The 18,657-nt window shown below is 46.0% G+C and overlaps 1 protein-coding gene across 7 annotated transcripts in view; it reads right to left on the bottom strand.

The window, feature by feature from the left end:
* LOC115157364 (ephrin type-A receptor 3-like) overlaps positions 1–18,657 on the bottom strand; it is a 218,364-nt gene that overhangs the window by 166,139 nt on the left and 33,568 nt on the right. For all 7 annotated transcript variants that reach the window (XM_029705555.1, XM_029705551.1, XM_029705552.1 and 4 more), the window contains exon 2: positions 10,524–10,588. In XM_029705555.1, coding sequence (XP_029561415.1) covers positions 10,524–10,588 — 65 coding nt within the window. The remainder of the gene's footprint in view (positions 1–10,523; positions 10,589–18,657) is intronic.

Below are 18,657 nucleotides of genomic sequence, written 5' to 3'. Positions count from 1 at the left end.
GAGGTAAATGTGCAGGGGGCCATGAGACGCAGGCAGCAGAGGCTGGGCCTAACCCAGGGTGAGAGAGGGGGCAGCGTCTGTTTGGATGCCCCCAGACAGGAACTCTCCAGGTAGCGCCTGAGGAGACGCTGGTGGTCGGCTGGGACTGGAACTGTGCGATGGATTTTACGAAATATAGAAAAGGGGAGAAGCTTCATTCAGGCTCAGTGGGGGTGTTAAGGGACATCATTAAGCAGTTTGACCAAGTGGATGTTTGGAGAACAAGACATCCCAACACGTCAGTATACATGTGTGAAGGTCTTTGGGGCTGGGGTGAGTGCAGCTCGACTCGATCGGTTTTACATGTCTAGGAATCAGAGCAATAGGCTGTTGGGTGCTACCATTCTCCCTGTGGGTTTTTCAGATCACCACATAACCATGGCTCGGCTGTCTATTTCCCCAAGGCATCAGCAGGCATCCTATTGGAAGTTTAATGTAAAGCTCTTACAAGTTGGCACTTTTTGCTCAGGTTTCCAGACTTTTGGGGAAAGGTGGGGGAAGCGAAGAGAAGAGTATGAGTCTCTGAGTCAATGGTGGGTTGTGGGAAAGTCCAAATTCTGCTTTTCTGTCAACAGTATACAGCTCTCTCATCCTCTGAGGCTAGGAGAGTATTGGTGGAACTCAAGTGTAGTATCAGTGAAGTGGAAGTAGAGCTTGTGTGGCAAGGCAATGTAGGCCTCCAGGCTAATTTAGCTGAATTACGTAGGGACCTGGCAGTTTTTCCAGGTTAAAGCAAAGGGTGCACTTGTAAGAGCTAGGTTCTCAAGGAGATGGATGCTCCCAGCTCCTTCTTCTTTGGTTTGGAAAGTGGTGAAGCCAAGGGTACACATTGTCTGCGGCTGTCGGATGGGCGGGTGACCTCTGAGGTGGGGGAGATGCGGGAGCGGACTGTGGAGTTTTATACTGAGTTGTATAGGGCAGAGCTGTGTGATCCTATGTGTGCTCAGGTCTTGTTTGCAGAACTCCCTAAGCTCTCTCTGGCACAGAGGGATGAAATGGAAATTCCCTTGTTGTCCCATGAACTGGCAGAGGCTGTAACCCAGATGTCCCTTGGCCATGCACCTGGGGTCGATGGACTCCCAGTGAAATAATTGGACTGGACATATTTTGCGTGTTGCGTGAGTGCGTCGGGGTAGGAGAGTTGCAGATGAGCTGCCGTCGGGTGGCTCTGACTCTCCTGCCTAAAAAAGGGGACTTGTCTTAACTTAAGAATTGGAGGCATGTGGCATTGCTCTGTGCGGACTAGAAGATATTTGCCAAGGTCCTCGCTAACAGACTGAAGCCCCATATGGACTCTATATTGCACAAGGACCAGACATACCATGTACCGGGACGCTCAATCACTGACAAATTGTTCTTTATCAGGGACATGTTGAACTTGTTGAGTTTCTAATGTAAACTTTGAACCGGTCTCTAGACTTAGAGAAAGCTTTTGATGGAGTAGACCATGAGTATCTGTTAAATGTGGTGTCGGTGTTTGGGTTTAGGGAAATGTTTTTGGCTTGTGTGAAGATGTTGTATAGTGGGGCATCATGTATGGTCAAAATGGGAGGGGGGCTCAGTAGGCCAGTCTGGGTGAGGCGGGGCATTAGACAAGGATGCCCTCTATCGGGGCAGCCACCCTGCAGAAGCGACTGATGGCAGCGGGTTTACTAAGGCTGGGAGGGAGGAGGGGTCGAAAACCCTGGAAGTCCTGGCATAACAAACAGAATTCACATCTCTTAGGCTGCTGGAGAGATTCCTGGGGGAGGTCCAGGATGCACTGTCTGTGCTGGTAAGGGGGGTGTTTGAGCGGCAAAGGGGGAGGGGCCACCAATGTTTCCGCCACTGCAGGTGATGGCAGAGACTGGGAACTGGCAATGGGGTATGGAGGACTTGTTGGACTTTAACACTCCGAGCCTGGGGGAGTTTGAGGGGGTGGGAGGTAAAGCCCTCTACAGCCTCTGCACTAAAGTGAGGAACATTAGGAGCGACCTGGGAGTTTGACAGGTGTGTCCTTTCTGTGTCATGAGTGAAACTGTGATTCATGTGTTTTCTGTGTGCGCCAGGTTAATGCCTTTTAATGTCTCTATTGGAATGTCTGTGTGAGAGGTTGGGGGTGGGTCTTACTGTTGGGATGTCTGTAATGGGGTACAGGTATTCAAATAAGGAAAATGCCAAATGTGTGTTGTTGAATTATCTGTTTCCTCAGGTTATTGTGATGTGTGATGTTGTTTTGTATCGTGAGGTAGAGGGCAAGGTGAGTATGCAGCACAGGGGAAATTAGTTTTTTCAAGGGGTGGAGGGGGTTAATGAAATGAGGATGTATCCTTAAAGAAAGACAAAAAGTCCCCAAAAATCTTTGGTGGGAATGTCTGTCTGTGTGACTTGTAAGCAGATTCTGGGGTCAGAGTTTAATTAGATAAAAAAACAAGATGCAGATATTTACATACTGATCAGCACCACAGCTATCTCTCTCTCTCTCTCTCTCTCTCTCTCTCTCTCATTACACTCACAAAAGTTCCAAAAGGATAAAGACATTTCAAATGTTGTATTATGTCCATGTACACTGTTGTAACGATGTGCAAACAGTTAGTACAAAGTACAAAAGCAAAAATAAAGCAAACACAAATATGGGTTGTATTTACAATGGTGTTCTATCTCTTTCTCCTATCTCTTTCCTCTCGATCTCTCCTATCTCTTTTTCTCCTATCTCTCTCTCTCTCTTTCTCTCTCTCTCTCGCTCTCTCTCTCTCTCTCTCTCTCTCTCTCTCTCTCTCTCTCTCTCTCTCTCGCTCTCTCTCTCTAAATTCAATTCAAGGGGCTTTATTGGCATGGGAAACATATGTTTACATTGCCAAAGCAAGTGAAATGGATAAACAAAAGTGAAATAAACATTGAAAAGTGAACAGTAAATATTACACTCACACAAGTTCCAAAATAATAAAGACATTTAAAATGTAATAGTATGTCTATATACAGTGTTGTAGCGATGTGCAAATATGTATATATGTATATATACAGTACTAGTCAAAAGCTTTGACACACCGACTCATTCAAGGGTTTTTCTTTATTTTTTACTATTTTCTACATTTTAGGATAATAGTGAAGACATCAAAACTATGAAATAACACATATTGAATCATGTAGTAACCAAAAAGTGTTTAACAAAGCAAAATATATTTGAGATTTGAGATTCTTCAAAGTAGCCACTCTTTGCCTTGATGACAGATTTGCACACTCTTGGCATTCTCTCAACCAGATTCATGAGGTAGTCACATGGAATGCATTTAAATTAACAAGTGTGCCTTCTTAAAAGTTAATTTGCGGAATTTCTTTCCTTCTGAATTTGTTTGAGTCAATCAGTTGTGTTGTGACAAAGTAGGGGTGGTATACAGAATATAGCCCTATTATGGCAAAAACAGCACAAATAAGCAAAGAGAAACAAGAGTCCATTATTACTTTAAGACATGAAGGTCAGTCAATCTGGAAAATTTCAAGAACTTCAAAAGTTTCTTCAAGTGCAGTTGCAAAAACCATCAAGTGCTATGATGATATTGGATCTCACGAGGACCGCCACAGGAAAGGAAGACCCAGAGTTACCTCTGCTGCAGAGGATCAGTTAATTAGAGTTGACCTCACCTTAGATTGCAGAGTTCAAGTAACAGACACATCTCAACATCAACTGTTCAGAGAAGACTGTGTGAGTCAGGCCTGTGTGAGTCAGGCTGCAAAGAAACCAGTACTAAAGGACATCAATAATAATAAGAGACTTGCTTGACATATATATATATATATATATATATATATATATATATACTGCTCAAAAAAATAAAGGGAACACTTAAACAACACAATGTGACTCCAAGTCAATCACACTTCTGTGAAATCAAACTGTCCACTTTGGAAGCAACACTGATTGACAATAAATTTCACATGCTGTTGTGCAAATGGAATAGACAACAAGTGGAAATTATAGGCAATTAGCAAGACACCCCCAATAAAGGAGTGCTTCTACAGGTGGACCACAGACCACTTCTCAGTTCCTATGCTTCCTGGCTGATGTTTTGGTCACTTTTGAATGCTGGCGGTGCTTTCACTCTAGTGGTAGCATGAGACGGAGTCTACAACCCACACAAGTGGCTCAGGTAGTGCAGCTCATCCAGGATGTCACATCAATGCAAGCTGTGGCAAGAAGGTTTGCTGTGTCTGTCAGCGTAGTGTCCAGAGCATGGAGGCGCTACCAGAAGACAGGCCAGTACATCAGGAGACATGGAGGAGGCCGTAGGAGGGCAACAACCCAGCAGCAGGACCGCTACCTCTGCCTTTGTGCAAGGAGGAGCAGGAGGAGCACTGCCAGAGCCCTGCAAAATAACCTCCAGCAGGCCACAAATGTGCATGTGTCTGCTCAAACGGTCAGAAACAGACTCCATGAGGGTGGTATGAGGGCCCGACGTCCACAGGTGGGGGTTGTGCTTACAGCCCAACACCATGCAAGACGTTTGGCATTTGCCAGAGAACACCAAGATTGGCAAATTCGCCACTGGCGCCCTGTGCTCTTCACAGATGAAAGCAGGTTCACACTGAGCACGTGACAGAGTCTGGAGACGCCGTGGAGAACATTCTGCTGCCTGCAACATCCTCCAGCATGATCGGTTTGGCGGTGGGTCAGTCATGGTGTGGGGTGGCATTTCTTTGGGGGGCCGCACAGCCCTCCATGTGCTCGCCAGAGGTAGCCTGACTGCCATTAGGTACCGAGATGAGATCCTCAGACCCCTTGTGAGACCATATGCTGGTGCGGTTGGCCCTGGGTTCCTCCCCAAGACAATGCTAGACCTCATGTGGGTGGAGTGTGTCAGCAGTTCCTGCAAGAGGAAGGCATTGATGCTATGGACTGGCCCGCCCGTTCCCCAGACCTGAATCCAATTGAGCACATCTGGGACATCATGTCTCGCTCCATCCACCAACGCCACGTTGCACCACAGACTGTCCAGGAGTTGGCGGATGCTTTAGTCCAGGTCTGGGAGGAGATCCCTCAGGAGACCATCCGCCACCTCATCAGGAGCATGCCCAGGCATTGTAGGGAGGTCATACAGGCACGTGGAGGCCACACACACTACTGAGCCTCATTTTGACTTGTTTTAAGGACATTACATCAAAGTTGGATCAGCCTGTAGTGTGGTTTTCCACTTTATATTTGAGTGTGACTCCAAATCCAGACCTCCATGGGTTGATAAATTGGATTTCCATTGATTATTTTTGTGTGATTTTGTTGTCAGCACATTCAACTATGTAAAGAAAAAAGTATTTAATAAGATTATTTCTTTCATTCAGATCTAGGATGTGTTGTTTAAGTGTTCCCTTTATTTTTTTGAGCAGTGTATATATACCCCTTAGCCAAATACGTTTAAACTCAGTTTTTCACAATTCCTGACATTTAATCCTAGTAAAGATTCCCTGTCTTAGGTCAGTTAGGATCACCACTTTATTTTAAGAATGTGAAATGTCAGAATAATAGTAGAGAGAATGATTTATTTCAGCTTTTATTTCTTTCATCACATTCCCAGTGGGTCAAAAGTTTAGATACACTCAATTAGTATTTGGTAGCATTGCCTTTAAATTGTTTAACTTCGGTCAAATGTTTCGCGTAACTTTCCACAAGCTTTCCACAATAAGTTGGGTGAATTGTGGCCCATTCCTCCTGACAGAGCTGGTGTAACTGAGTCAGGTTTGTAGGCTGTCCTTGCTCGTAACACGCTTTTTCAGTTCTGCCCACAAATTTTCTATAGGATTGAGGTCAGGGCTTTGTGATGGCCACTCCAATACCTTGACTTTGTTGTCCTTAAGCCATTTTGCCACAACTTTGGAAGTATGCTTGGGGTCATTGTCCATTTGGAAGACCCATTTGCGACCAAGCTTTAACTTCATGACTGATGTCTTGAGATGTGCTTCAATATATCCACATCATTTTCCTACCTCATGATGCCATCTATTTTGTGAAGTGCACCAGTCCCTCCTGCAGCAAAGCACCCTCACAACATGATGCTGCTGACGTGCTTCAAGGTTGGGATGATGTTCTTCGGCTTGCAACCCTCCCCCTTTTTCCTCCAAACATAACGATGGTCATTATGGTCAAAGAGTTCTATTTTTGTTTCATCAGACCAGAGGACCTTTCTCCAAAAAGTACGATATTTGTCCCTATGTACAGTTGCAAACCATAGTCTGGCTTTTTTATGGCAGTTTTGGAGCAGTGGCTTCTTCCTTGCTGAGCGGCCTTTAAGGTTATGTCGATATAGGACTCGTTTTACTGTTGATATAAATACTTTTGTACCCGTTTCCTCCAGCAGGTTCACAAGGTCCTTTGCTGTTGTTCTGGGATTGATTTGCACTTTTCGCACCAAAGTACGTTCATCTCTAGGAGACAGAACGCGTCTCCTTCCTGAGCAGTATGACGGCTGCGTGGTCCCATGGTGTTTATACTTGCGTACTATTGTTTGAAAACAGATGACTGTGGTACCTTCAGGCATTTGGAAATTGCTCCCAAGGATGAACCAGACTTGTGGAGGCCCACAATTTTATTTCTGAGGTCTTTGCTGATTTCCTTTGATTTTCCCATGATGTCAAGCAAAGAGGCACTTAGTTTGAAGATAGGCCTTGAAATACATCCACAGGTACACCTCCAATTGACTCAAATTATGTCAATTAGCCTATCAGAAGCTTCTAAAGCCATGACATCAATTTCTGGAATTTTCCAAGCTGTTTAAATGCACAGTCAACTTAGTGTATGTAAACTTCTGACCCACTGGAATTTTGATACAGTGAATTATAAGTGAAATAATCTGTCTGTAAACAATTGTTGGAAAAATGACTTGTGTCATGCACAAAGTAGATGTCCTAACCGACTTGCCAAAACTATAGTTTGTTAACAAGAAATTTGTGGAGTGATTGAAAAATGAGTTTTAATGACTCCAACCTAAGTGTATGTAAACTTCCGACTTCAACTGTATATATATATATATTCCTCACTCTCTCTCCCCCCTCATTTCTCTCTCTCGTGCTCTATTTCCTCAGGTTACCTCAGGCAGGGTAATACAGGTAAGGAGGATATCATCATTTCTGTTGTTATCTCCTGTTTCTGTGGAGTAACTCAGCGAGCCTGTTGTTATCTCCTGTTTCTGTGGAGTAACTCAGCCAGCATGTTGTTATCTCCTGTTTCTGTGGAGTAACTCAGCCAGCATGTTGTTATCTCCTGTTTCTGTGGAGTAACTCAGCCAGCCTGTTGTTATCTCCTGTTTCTGTGGAGTAACTCAGCCAGCATGTTGTTATCTCCTGTTTCTGTGGAGTGACTCAGCCAGCATGTTGTTATCTCCTGTTGCTGTGGAGTAACTCAGCCAGCCTGTTGATATCTTCTGTTGCTGTGGCGTGACACAGCCAGCCTGTTGATATCTTCTGTTGCCGTGGCGTGACACAGCCAACCTGTGTGTTCTGTGTCATCTGAAGTAAGTACCTGTAACTCTTCTCCTATCTTAAGCCCTCAGCCAGAGGCACAAAGCAGGAGCCTTGAATCATCAAGATGGGTGTTAGACAGTGTGGTCTTTATCAAACTGTTAACCACACTTGGGTCAAATACATACAATGTACGTCAAACTGTCAAATGCTTGATTGAGGTTGCAATCAAGCTTACCTCTACTATTTGAAATAGGTATTTTATTTTAAGTTGGTTGTGTGGTTAACATGTAGCATGTAGTATTTTAATGCTAGAACCCACAGCTTTGGTGTTGTCAGCAAACTACCAGGTTGTAGAAATCACACTGAAATATTTTCAATGGAGGTGCCATCAGTTAAAGAAAAGAAACATTCAAGATTTCAGCTCTCTCTTTCTCTTCAGCTGGTTTCTACGGTTACATCCCTATGTCATTTCTTGCCGAATGCCTTTCCATTCATTCATTCATTCATTCATTCATTCATTCACTCCTTCTCTCCATTCCTCTCTTGTGTTTTAACGAGGCATGACTGATACTCCCTGGGTTGTTTCCTTCACAGCAGCCTGTTACACAACCCAACGCCGGTGTTACATAACAATATGCACACCCTCCCCAAATCACAGCCTGTTACACAACCCAACGCCAGTGTTACATAACAATATGCACACCCTCCCCAAATCACAGCCTGTTACACAACCCAACGCCGGTGTTACATAACAATATGCACACCCTCCCCAAATCACAGCCTGTTACACAACCCAACGCCGGTGTTACATAACAATATGCACACCCTCCCCAAATCACAGCCTGTTACACAACCCAACGCCGGTGTTACATAACAATATGCACACCCTCCCCAAATCACAGCCTGTTACACAACCCAACGCCAGTGTTACATAACAATATGCACCCCCCCAAATCACAGCCTGTTACACAACCCAACGCCAGTGTTACAGTACAATATGCACCCCCTCCCCAAATCACAGCCTGTTACACAACCCAACGCCAGTGTTACAATACAATATGCACCCCCTCCCCAAATCACAGCCTGTTACACAACCCAACGCCAGTGTTACAGTACAATATGCACCCCCTCCCCAAATCACAGCCTGTTACACAACCCAACGCCAGTGTTACAGTACAATACGCACCCCCTCCCCAAATCACAGCCTGTTACACAACCCAACGCCAGTGTTACAGTACAATATGCACCCCCTCCCCAAATCACAGCCTGTTACACAACCCAACACCAGTGTTACAGTACAATATGCACCCCCTCCCCAAATCACAGCCTGTTACACAACCCAACGCCAGTGTTACAATACAATATGCACCCCCCCAAATCACAGCCTGTTACACAACCCAACGCCGGTGTTACATAACAATATTCACCCCCTCCCCAAATCACAGCCTGTTACACAACCCAATGCCGGTGTTACATAACAATATGCACCCCTCCCCAAATCACAGTCTGTTACACAACCCAACGCCGGTGTTACATAAAAATATGCACCCCCCCCAAATCACAGCCTGTTACACAACCCAACGCCGGTGTTACAATACAATATGCACCCCCTCCCCAAATCACAGCCTGTAACACAACCCAACGCCGGTGTTACATAACAACATGCACCCCCTCCCCAAATCACAGCCTGTAACACAACCCAATGCCAGTGTTACATAACAATATGCACCCCCCAAATCACAGCCTGTTACACAACCCAACGCCAGTGTTACAGTACAATATGCACCCCCTCCCCAAATCACAGCCTGTTACACAACCCAACGCCAGTGTTACAATACAATATGCACCCCTCCCCAAATCACAGCCTGTTACACAACCCAACGCCAGTGTTACGTAACAATATGCACCCCCTCCCCAAATCACAGCCTGTTACACAACCCAACGCCAGTGTTACAATACAATATGCACCCCCTCCCCAAATCACAGCCTGTAACACAACCCAACGCCGGTGTTACATAACAACATGCACCCCCTCCCCAAATCACAGCCTGTTACACAACCCAACGCCAGTGTTACAATACAATATACACCCCCTCCCCAAATCACAGCCTGTTACACAACCCAACGCCAGTGTTACAATACAATATGCACCCCTCCCCAAATCACAGCCTGTTACACAACCCAACGCCAGTGTTACAATACAATATGCACCCCCCCAAATCACAGCCTGTTACACAACCCAACGCCAGTGTTACAGTACAATATACACCCCCTCCCCAAATCACAGCCTGTAACACAACCCAACGCCGGTGTTACATAACAACATGCACCCCCTCCCCAAATCACAGCCTGTTACACAACCCAACGCCGGTGTTACATAACAATATGCACCCCCTCCCCAAATCACAGCCTGTTACACAACCCAATGCCAGTGTTACAATACAATATGCACACCCTCCCCAAATCACAGCCTGTTACACAACCCAACGCCAGTGTTACAATACAATATGCACCCCCTCCCCAAATCACAGCCTGTTACACAACCCAACGCCGGTGTTACAATACAATATGCACCCCCTCCCCAAATCACAGCCTGTTACACAACCCAACGCCGGTGTTACATAACAATATGCACCCCCTCCCCAAATCACAGCCTATAACACAACCCAACGCCAGTGTTACAGTACAATATGCACCCCCTAGCCAAATCGCAGCCGGCAAAAAAACGAAGCCAGCGAATAATTTGTAAATTCCCCCTCCAGACTCCAGATATAGCTAGAAGTCATCTCTCTCTCTCTCTCAAAATTCAAAGGGCTTCATTGGCATGGGAAACACATGTTTACATTGCTAAAGCAAGTGAAATGGATAATAAACAATATAAAATGAACAGTAAACATTACACTCACAAAAGTTCCAAAGGAACAACGGTGTGTGTGTGTGTGTGTGTGTGTGTGTGTGTGTGTGTGTGTGTGTGTGTGTGTGTGTGCGTGTGGATCGGGTTGAAGGGATCCCGTTTGGCTGCCTCAGACAGGAAGTGATGTCACAGTGTTACTCACCCCCTCTGCAGGGTATGCCTCCCAGCCCAGGTCTCCCAGAGCAGACATGGAGTCCAACAACGTCACTGCAGACAGACAGAGACAGCGAGAACAGACTGGTTAACACAACAAATAGAACTACAGGAGGTTAAATTGGTTATTGGAACAGCTGTACTGTCTGGTCAAAGGTTTTCTAGGTTTTCTCTTTTGTACTGTGACCTGGCCAAGATAAAGGACAGCAGTTCGACACATACAACAACACAGACTTACACATGGATTAAACAAACATACAGTCAATAATACAGTAGAAAAAAACAAAAATCTATATACAGTGAGTGAAAATGACGTAAGATAAGGGAGGTAAGGCAATACATAGGACAAGGTGGTGAAGTAATTACAATATAGCAATTAGACACTGGAATGGTAGATGTGCAGAAGATGAATGTGCAAGTAGAGAATCACCAGCAGCGAGAGCGACATCATTGATGTATACAGAGAAGAGAGTCGGCCCGAGAATTGAACTCTGTGGCACCCCCATAGAGACTGCCAGAGGTCCGGACAACAGGCCCTCCGAATTGACACACTGAACTCTATCAGAGAAGTAGTTGTCAGCAATTGCCTCGCCTGGTGAACCAGGCAAGGCAATTATTTGAGAAACCAAGGCTGTTGAGTCTGCCAATAAGAATATGGTGATTGACAGAGTCAAAAGCCTTCGCCAGGTCGATGAATACGGCTGCACAGTAATGTCTCTTATCGATGGCGGTTATGATATCGTTTAGGACCTTGAGCGTGGCTGAGGTGCACCCTTGACCAGCTCTGAAGCCAGATTGAATAGCGGAAAAAGTATGGTGGGATTCGAAATGGTCGGTAAGGTCTGTAGCAATTTTGGTCGAGAGTGTCTCCCCCTTTGAAGAGGGGGATGAGCTTTCCAATCTTTGGCAATATCAGACAATATGAAAGAGAGGTTGAACAGGCTAATAATGGGGGTTGCAACAATTTCGGCAGATAATTTTAAAAAGAGAGGGTCCAGATTGTCTAGCCAGGCTGATTTTTAGGGGTCCAGGTTTTGCAGTTCTTTCAGAACATCAGCTATCTGGATTTGGGTGAAGGAGAAATGGGGAGGCTTGGGCGAGTTGCTGTGGAGAGTGCAGGGCTGTTGACCGGGGTAGGGGTAGCCAGGTGGAAAGCATGGCCAGCCATAGAAAAATGCTTATTGAAATTCTCAATTATAGTGGATTTATCGGTGGTGACAGTGTTTCCTAGCCTCAGTGCAGTGGGCAGCTGGGAGGAGGTGCTCTTATTCTCCATGGACTTTACAGTTTCCCAGAACATTTTTTGAGTTTGTGCTACAGCATGCAAATTTCTGCTTGAAAAAGCAAGCCTTAGCTTTCCTGACTGCCTGTGTTTATTTGTTCCTAACGTCCTTGAAAAGTTGCATATCACGGGGGCTATTGTCACGTCCTGACTAGTATAGGGGTTGGTCAGGACGTGGCAGGGGGTGTTTGTTTTATGTCGTTCAGGGTGTGTTTTGTGTATGTGTTTAGGTAGAGGGGTGATTCGATTTATTAGTCCGGGGTTTGTTAGTCATTGTTCTATGTTAGTATATTTCTATGTTCTATCTAGTCTTTTGTATTACTATGTTTAGTTAATTGGGGTTGGACCTTCAATTGGAGGCAGCTGGTTATTGTTGCCTCTGATTGAGGGTCCTATAATTAGGAGTTTTGTTTTTCATGGGTTTTTGTGGGACATTGTGCTTGTTTAGCTGTTTGCCTGACAAGACTGTCAAGTTCGTTTGTGTTTTTGTATACGTTATATGTGTTTTCCTTCTTCACCAAATAAAAAGAAGATGAATGTACATTTTCCCGCTGCGTCTTGGTCTCTACCCTACGACACCCGTGACAGCTATTCGATGCTAATGCGGTACGCCACAGGATGTTTTTGTGCTGAAGTGGATGGCTGCAAATTTTCTACTTTTAAACTCGGACAAAACAGAGATGCTTGTCCTAGGTCCCAAGAAACAAAGAGATCTTCTGTTGAATCTGACAATTAATCTGGATGGTTGTACAGTCGTCTCAAATAAAACTGTGAAGGACCTCGGCGTTACTCTGGACCCTGATCTCTCTTTTGAAGAACATATCAAGACTGCTTCAAGGACAGCTTTTTTCCATCTACGTAACATTGCAAAAATCAGAAACTTTCTGTCCAAAAATGACGCAGAAAAATTAATCCATGCTTTTGTTACTTCTAGGCTCGACTACTGCAATGCTCTACTTTCCGGCTACCCGGATAAAGCACTAAACAAACTTCAGTTAGTGCTAAATACGGCTGCTAGAATCCTGACTAGAACCAAAAAATTTGATCATATTACTCCAGTGCTAGCTTCCCTACACTGGCTTCCTGTTAAGGCAATGGCTGATTTCAAGGTTTTACTGCTAACCTACAAAGCATTACATGGGCTTGCTCCTACCTATCTTTCCGATTTGGTCCTGCCGTACATACCTACACGTACGCTACGGTCACAAGACGCAGGCCTCCTAATTGTCCCTAGAATTTCTAAGCAAACGGCTGGAGGTAGGGCTTTCTCCTATAGAGCTCCATTTTTATGGAATGGTCTGCCTACCCATGTGAGAGACGCAGACTCAGTCTCAACCTTTAAGTCTTTACTGAAGACTTATCTCTTCAGTAGGTCCTATGATTAAGTATAGTCTGGCCCAGGAGTGTGAAGGTGAACGGAAAGGCTGGAGCAACGAACCGCCCTTGCTGTCTCTGCCTTGTCGGTTCCCCTCTTCCCACTGGGATTCTCTGCCTCTAACCCTTTTACAGGGGCTGAGTCACTGACTTACTGGTGTTCTTCCATGCCGTCCATGGGAGGGGTGCGTCACTTGAGTAGGTTGAGCCACTGACGTGGTCTTCCTGTCTGGGTTGGCGCCCCCCCCTTGGGTTGTGCCGTGGCGGACATCTTTGTGGGCTATACTCGGCCTTGTCTTCGGACGGTAAGTTGGTGGTTGTAGATATCCCTCTAGTGGTGTGGGGGCTGTGCTTTGGCAAAGTGGGTGGGGTTATATCCTGCCTGTTTGGCCCTGTCCGGGGGTATCATCGGATGGGGCCACAGTGTCTTCTGATCCCTCCTGTCTCAGCCTCCAGTATTTATGCTGCAGTAGTTTATGTGTCGGGGGGCTAGGGTCAGTCTGTTACATCTGGAGTATTCTCTTGTCTTATCCAGTGTCCTGTGTGAATGTAAATATGCTCTCTCTAATTCTCTCTTTCTTTCTTTCTCTCGGAGGACCTGAGCCCTAGGACTACCTGGCATGATGACTCCTTGCTGTCCCCAGTCCACCTGGCCATGCTGCTGCTCCAGTTTCAACTGTTCTGCCTGCGGCTACGGAACCCTGACCTGTTCACCGGACGTGCTTGTTGCACCCTCGACAATTACTATGATTATTATTATTTGACCATGCTGGTCATTTACGAACATTTTAACATCTTGACCATGTTCTGCTATAATATCCACCCGGCACAGCCAGAAGAGGACTGGCCACCCCTCATAGCCTGGTTCCTCTCTAGGTTTCTTCCTAGGTTTTTGGCCTTTCTCAGGAGTTTTTCCTAGGGAGTTTTTCCCAGCCACCGTGCTTCTTTCACATGCATTGCTTGCTGTTTGGGGTTGTAGGCTGGGTTTCTGTACAGCACTTTGAGATTTCAGCTGATGTACGAAGGGCTATATAAATAAATTTGATTTGATTTTGATTTGATTTGCTGGTCAAGGGCAGTCAGGTCTGGAGAGAACCAAGGGCTAGATCTGTTCCTGGTTAAAAAATAAATAAAGGGGCAAGCTTATTTAAGATGGTGAGGAAGGCACTTTTAAAGAACAACCAGGCATCCTCTACTGACGGGATGAGGTCAATATCCTTCCAGGATACCCAGGCCAGGTCGATTAGGAAGGCCTGCTCGCTGAAGTGTTTTAGGGAGCATTTGATAGTGATGAGGGGTGGTCGCAGACCCGTTACGGATGCAGGCAATGAAGCAGTGATCGCTGAGATCTTGGTTGAAAACAGGTATATTTGGAACAAGTTGGTTAGGATGATATCTATGAGGGTGCCCGTATTTACGGATTTGGGGTTGTACCTGGTGCGTTCATTGATCATTTGTTAGAGATTGAGGGCATCAAGCTTAGATTGTAGGATGGCCGGAGTGTTAAGCATGTCCCAGTTTAGGTCACCTAGCAGCACGAGCTCTGAAGATAGATGGTGGGCAATCAATTCACATATGGTGTCCAGGGCACAGCTGGGGGCAGATGGTGGTCTATAGCAAGCGGCATAGACGGTGAGAGACTTGTTTCTGGAAAGGTGGATTTTTAAAAGTAGAAGCTCGAATTGTTTGGGTACAGACCTGGATAGTAAGACAGAACTCTGCAGGCTACCTCTGTAGTAGATTACAACACAGCTCCCTTTGGCAGTTCTATCTTGTCAGAAAATGTTATAGTTAGGGATGGAAATTTCAGTGTTTTTGGTGGTGTACCTGAGCCAGGATTCAGACACGGCCAGGACATCCGGGTTAGCAGAGTGTGCTAGGGCAGTGAATAAAACAAACTTAGGGAGGAGGCTTCTAATGTTAACATGCATGAAACCAAGGCTTTTACGGTTACAGAAGTCAACAAATGATAGCGCCTGGGGAATGGGAGTGAGCTAGGCACTGCAGGGCCTGGATTAACCTCCACATCACCAGAGGAACAGAAGAGGAGTAGGATAAGGGTACGGCTAAAGGCTAAAATAACTGGGGGATGATGCCAGGTCAACGGGATAGTGCTTACATACAGCATGTAAAATAGAACAGGTCCCATGTAGTTCAGCTGGTAGAGCATGGTGCTTGCAATGCCAGGGGTGTGGGTTTGATTCCCATGGGGAACCAGTATGAAAATGGATGCACTCACTACTGTAAGTTGCTATGGATAAGAGCGTCAGCTAGATGATATAAATATGATACATGCTGCCTCTGACTCTCACATCTCCGTATCCTCACCACTTTCCTCAGCAACGGGATTAAGAGGTATTCAGAGACCAGGCTGGGGAGAGGGAGGAAGGAAGGTAGAAGGAGAGAAACAGAATTATGAAGAGGGAGGAAGACAGAAAGGCTATGAGCTAGCTAGAAGGCTAAGTGTGTATTCAGATGGAGCCAGTTACTCCCAAGGTGTGTGAACGGTGTCTTCCCTGCCTGACGCCCAATCAGCACTAATCACAGCCTCACCACTGCTAACTATTAATATTTAATTATCCTCCATCTGCAGAAGCTCCTGACTCCTCTCTGTCTCACTCCACGCTATCTCACTCCTTCTGTCTCTCTCTATCTCACTCTTCCTGTTTCTCTCTTATCTCACTCCTCCCTGTCTCTCTCCTATCTCACTCCTCCCTGTCTCTCTCCATCTCACTCCTCCCTGTCTCTCTCTGTCTCTCTCCTATCTCACTCCTCCCTGTCTCTCTCTGTCTCTCTCTATCTCACTCCTATCTCACTCATCCCTGTCTCTCCCCTATCTCACTCCTCCCTGTCTCTCTCTGTCTCTCTCCTATCTCACTCCTCTCAGTCTCTCTCTATTTCACTCCTCTGTCTCTCTCTATCTCACTCCTCCCTGTCTCTCTCCTATCTCACTCCTCACCTATCTCTCTCTATTCTCACTCCTCACTGTCTCTCTCCTATTTCACTCCTCTCTCTCTCTCTATTTCACTCCTCTGTCTCTCTCTATTTCACACCTCTCTGTCTCTCTCTATCTCACTCCTCCCTGTCTCTCTCCTATCTCACTCCTCCCTGTCTCTCTCCTATCTCACTCATCCCTGTCTCTCTCCTATCACACTCCTCTCTGTCTCTTTCTATCTCACTCCTCACTGTCTCTCTTTATCTCACTCCTCTCTGTCTCTCTCTATCTCACTCCTCTGTCTCTTTCTATCTGACTACGCTCTCTCTCTCTATCTCACGCCTCTGTCTCTATCTATCTCACTCATCTGTCTCGCTCCTCTCTATCTCACTCCTCTCTGTCTCTCTCCTCTCTATCTCACTCCTCTCTCTCTCAATCTCACTCCTCTCTCTCTATCTGACTACTCTCTGTCTCACTCCTCTCTATCTCACCCCTCTCTGTCTCTCTCCTCTCTATCTCACTCCTCCTGTCTCTCTCATATCTCACTCCTCTATGTCTCTCTCTATCTCACTCCTCTGTCTATCTCACTCCTCTCTGTCTCTCTCAAGCTCACTCCTCTGTCAATCTCACTCCTCACTGTCTCGCTCTATCTCACTCCTCACAGTCCCTCTTTATCTCACTCCTCACTGTCTCTCTCTATCTCACTCCTCTCTGTCTCTCTCTATCTCACTCCTCTGTCTATCTCATTCCTTTCTGTCTCTCTCAAGCTCACTCCTCTGTCAATCTCACTCCTCACTGTCTCGATCTATCTCACTCCTCACAGTCCCTCTTTATCTCACTCCTCACTGTCTCTCTCTATCTGACTCCTCTCTGTCTCTATCTATCTCACTCATCTGTCTTGCTCCTTTCTATCTCACTCCTCTCTGTCTCTCTCCTCTCTATCTCACTCCTCACTGGCTCTCTCCTCTCTATCGCACTGTCTCTCTCCTCTCTATCTCACTCCTCACTGTCTCTCTCATCTCTATCTCACTTAGCACTGTCTCTCTATCTCACTCCTCACTGTCTTTCTCCTCCCTATCTCAATGTCTCTCTCCTATCTATTTCACACCTCGCTCTCTCTCTTCTCTATCTCACTGTCTATCTGTTTCTCTCTATCTCACTCCTTTGTCTCTCTATATCTGACTACTCTCTGTCTCTATCTCACTGATCATCTCTCGCTCCTCTCTATCTCACTCTTCTCTGTCTCTCTCCTCTCTATCTAACTCCTCCCTGTCTCGCTCTATCTCATTCCTCACTGTCTCTCTATCTCACTCCTCACTGTCTCTCTCTATCTCACTCCTCTCTGTCTCTCTCTATCTCACTCTGTCTATCTCTATCTGACTACTCTCTGTCTCTCTCTATCTCACTCCTCTGTCTCCATCTATCTCACACATCTGTTTTGCTCCTCTCTATCTCACTCCTCTCTGTATCTCTCCTCTCCATCTCACTCCTCACTGTCTCTCTCCTCTCTATCTCACTGTCTCTGTCCTCTCTATCTCACTCCTCACTGTCTCTCTCCTCTCTATCTCACTCCTTGCTCTCTATCTCACTCCTCACTGTCTCTCTCCTCTCTATCCCACTCCTCTCTGTCTCACTCCTCTCTATCTCGCTCCTCCTGTCTCTCTCCTATCACACTCCTCTCTGTCTCTTTCCTTCTCACTCCTCTGTCTCTCTCTATCTGACTACCCTCTGTCTCTATCTATCTCACTCATCTGTCTCGCTCCTCTCTATCTCACTCCTCTCTGTCTCTCTCCTCAGTACCTCACTCCTCTCTCTCACTCCTTTGTCTTTCTCTATCTGACTACTCTCTGCCTCGCTCCTCTCTATCTCACTTCTCTGTGTCTCTCTCCTATCTCACTCCTTGCTGTCTCTCTGTCTCTCTCCTATCTCACTACTCCTGTCTCTCTCCTATCTCACACCGCCCTGTTTCTCTCCTATCTCACTCCTCCCTGTCTCTCTCCTATCTCACTCCTCTCTATATCTATCTCACTCCTCCCTGTCTCTCTCCTATCTCACTCCTCACTGTCTCTCTCTATCTCACTCCTCACTGTCTCTCTCCTCTCTATCCCCTCCTCGCTGTCTCTCTATCTCACTCCTCCTGTCTCTCTCATATCTCACTCCTTGCTGTCTCTCTCCTCACTGTATCTCTCATCTCTATCCCCCTCCTCGCTGTCTCTCTCCTCTCCATCTCACTCCTCCTGACTATCTGACTACTCTCTGTCTCTATCTCACTCATCTGTCTCACTCCTCTCTATCTCACTCCTCACTGTCTCTCTCCTCTCTATCTCACTGTCCCTCTCCTCTCTATCTCACTCCTCACTGTCTCTCTCTTCTCTATCTCACTTAGCACTGTCTCTCTATCTCACTGTCTCTCTCCTCTCTATCTCACTCCTATCAGTTTCTCTCTATCTCACTCCTCTTTCTCTCTCTGACTACTCTCTGTCTCTTTCTATCTCACTCCTCTGTCTCTATCAGTCTCACTCATCTGTCTCG

This window comes from Salmo trutta, chromosome 21 (assembly GCF_901001165.1).
Source record: "Salmo trutta chromosome 21, fSalTru1.1, whole genome shotgun sequence".
NCBI classification, from domain to species: Eukaryota; Metazoa; Chordata; class Actinopteri; order Salmoniformes; family Salmonidae; genus Salmo; species Salmo trutta.
This window is presented reverse-complemented; position numbering and strand designations above follow the sequence as displayed.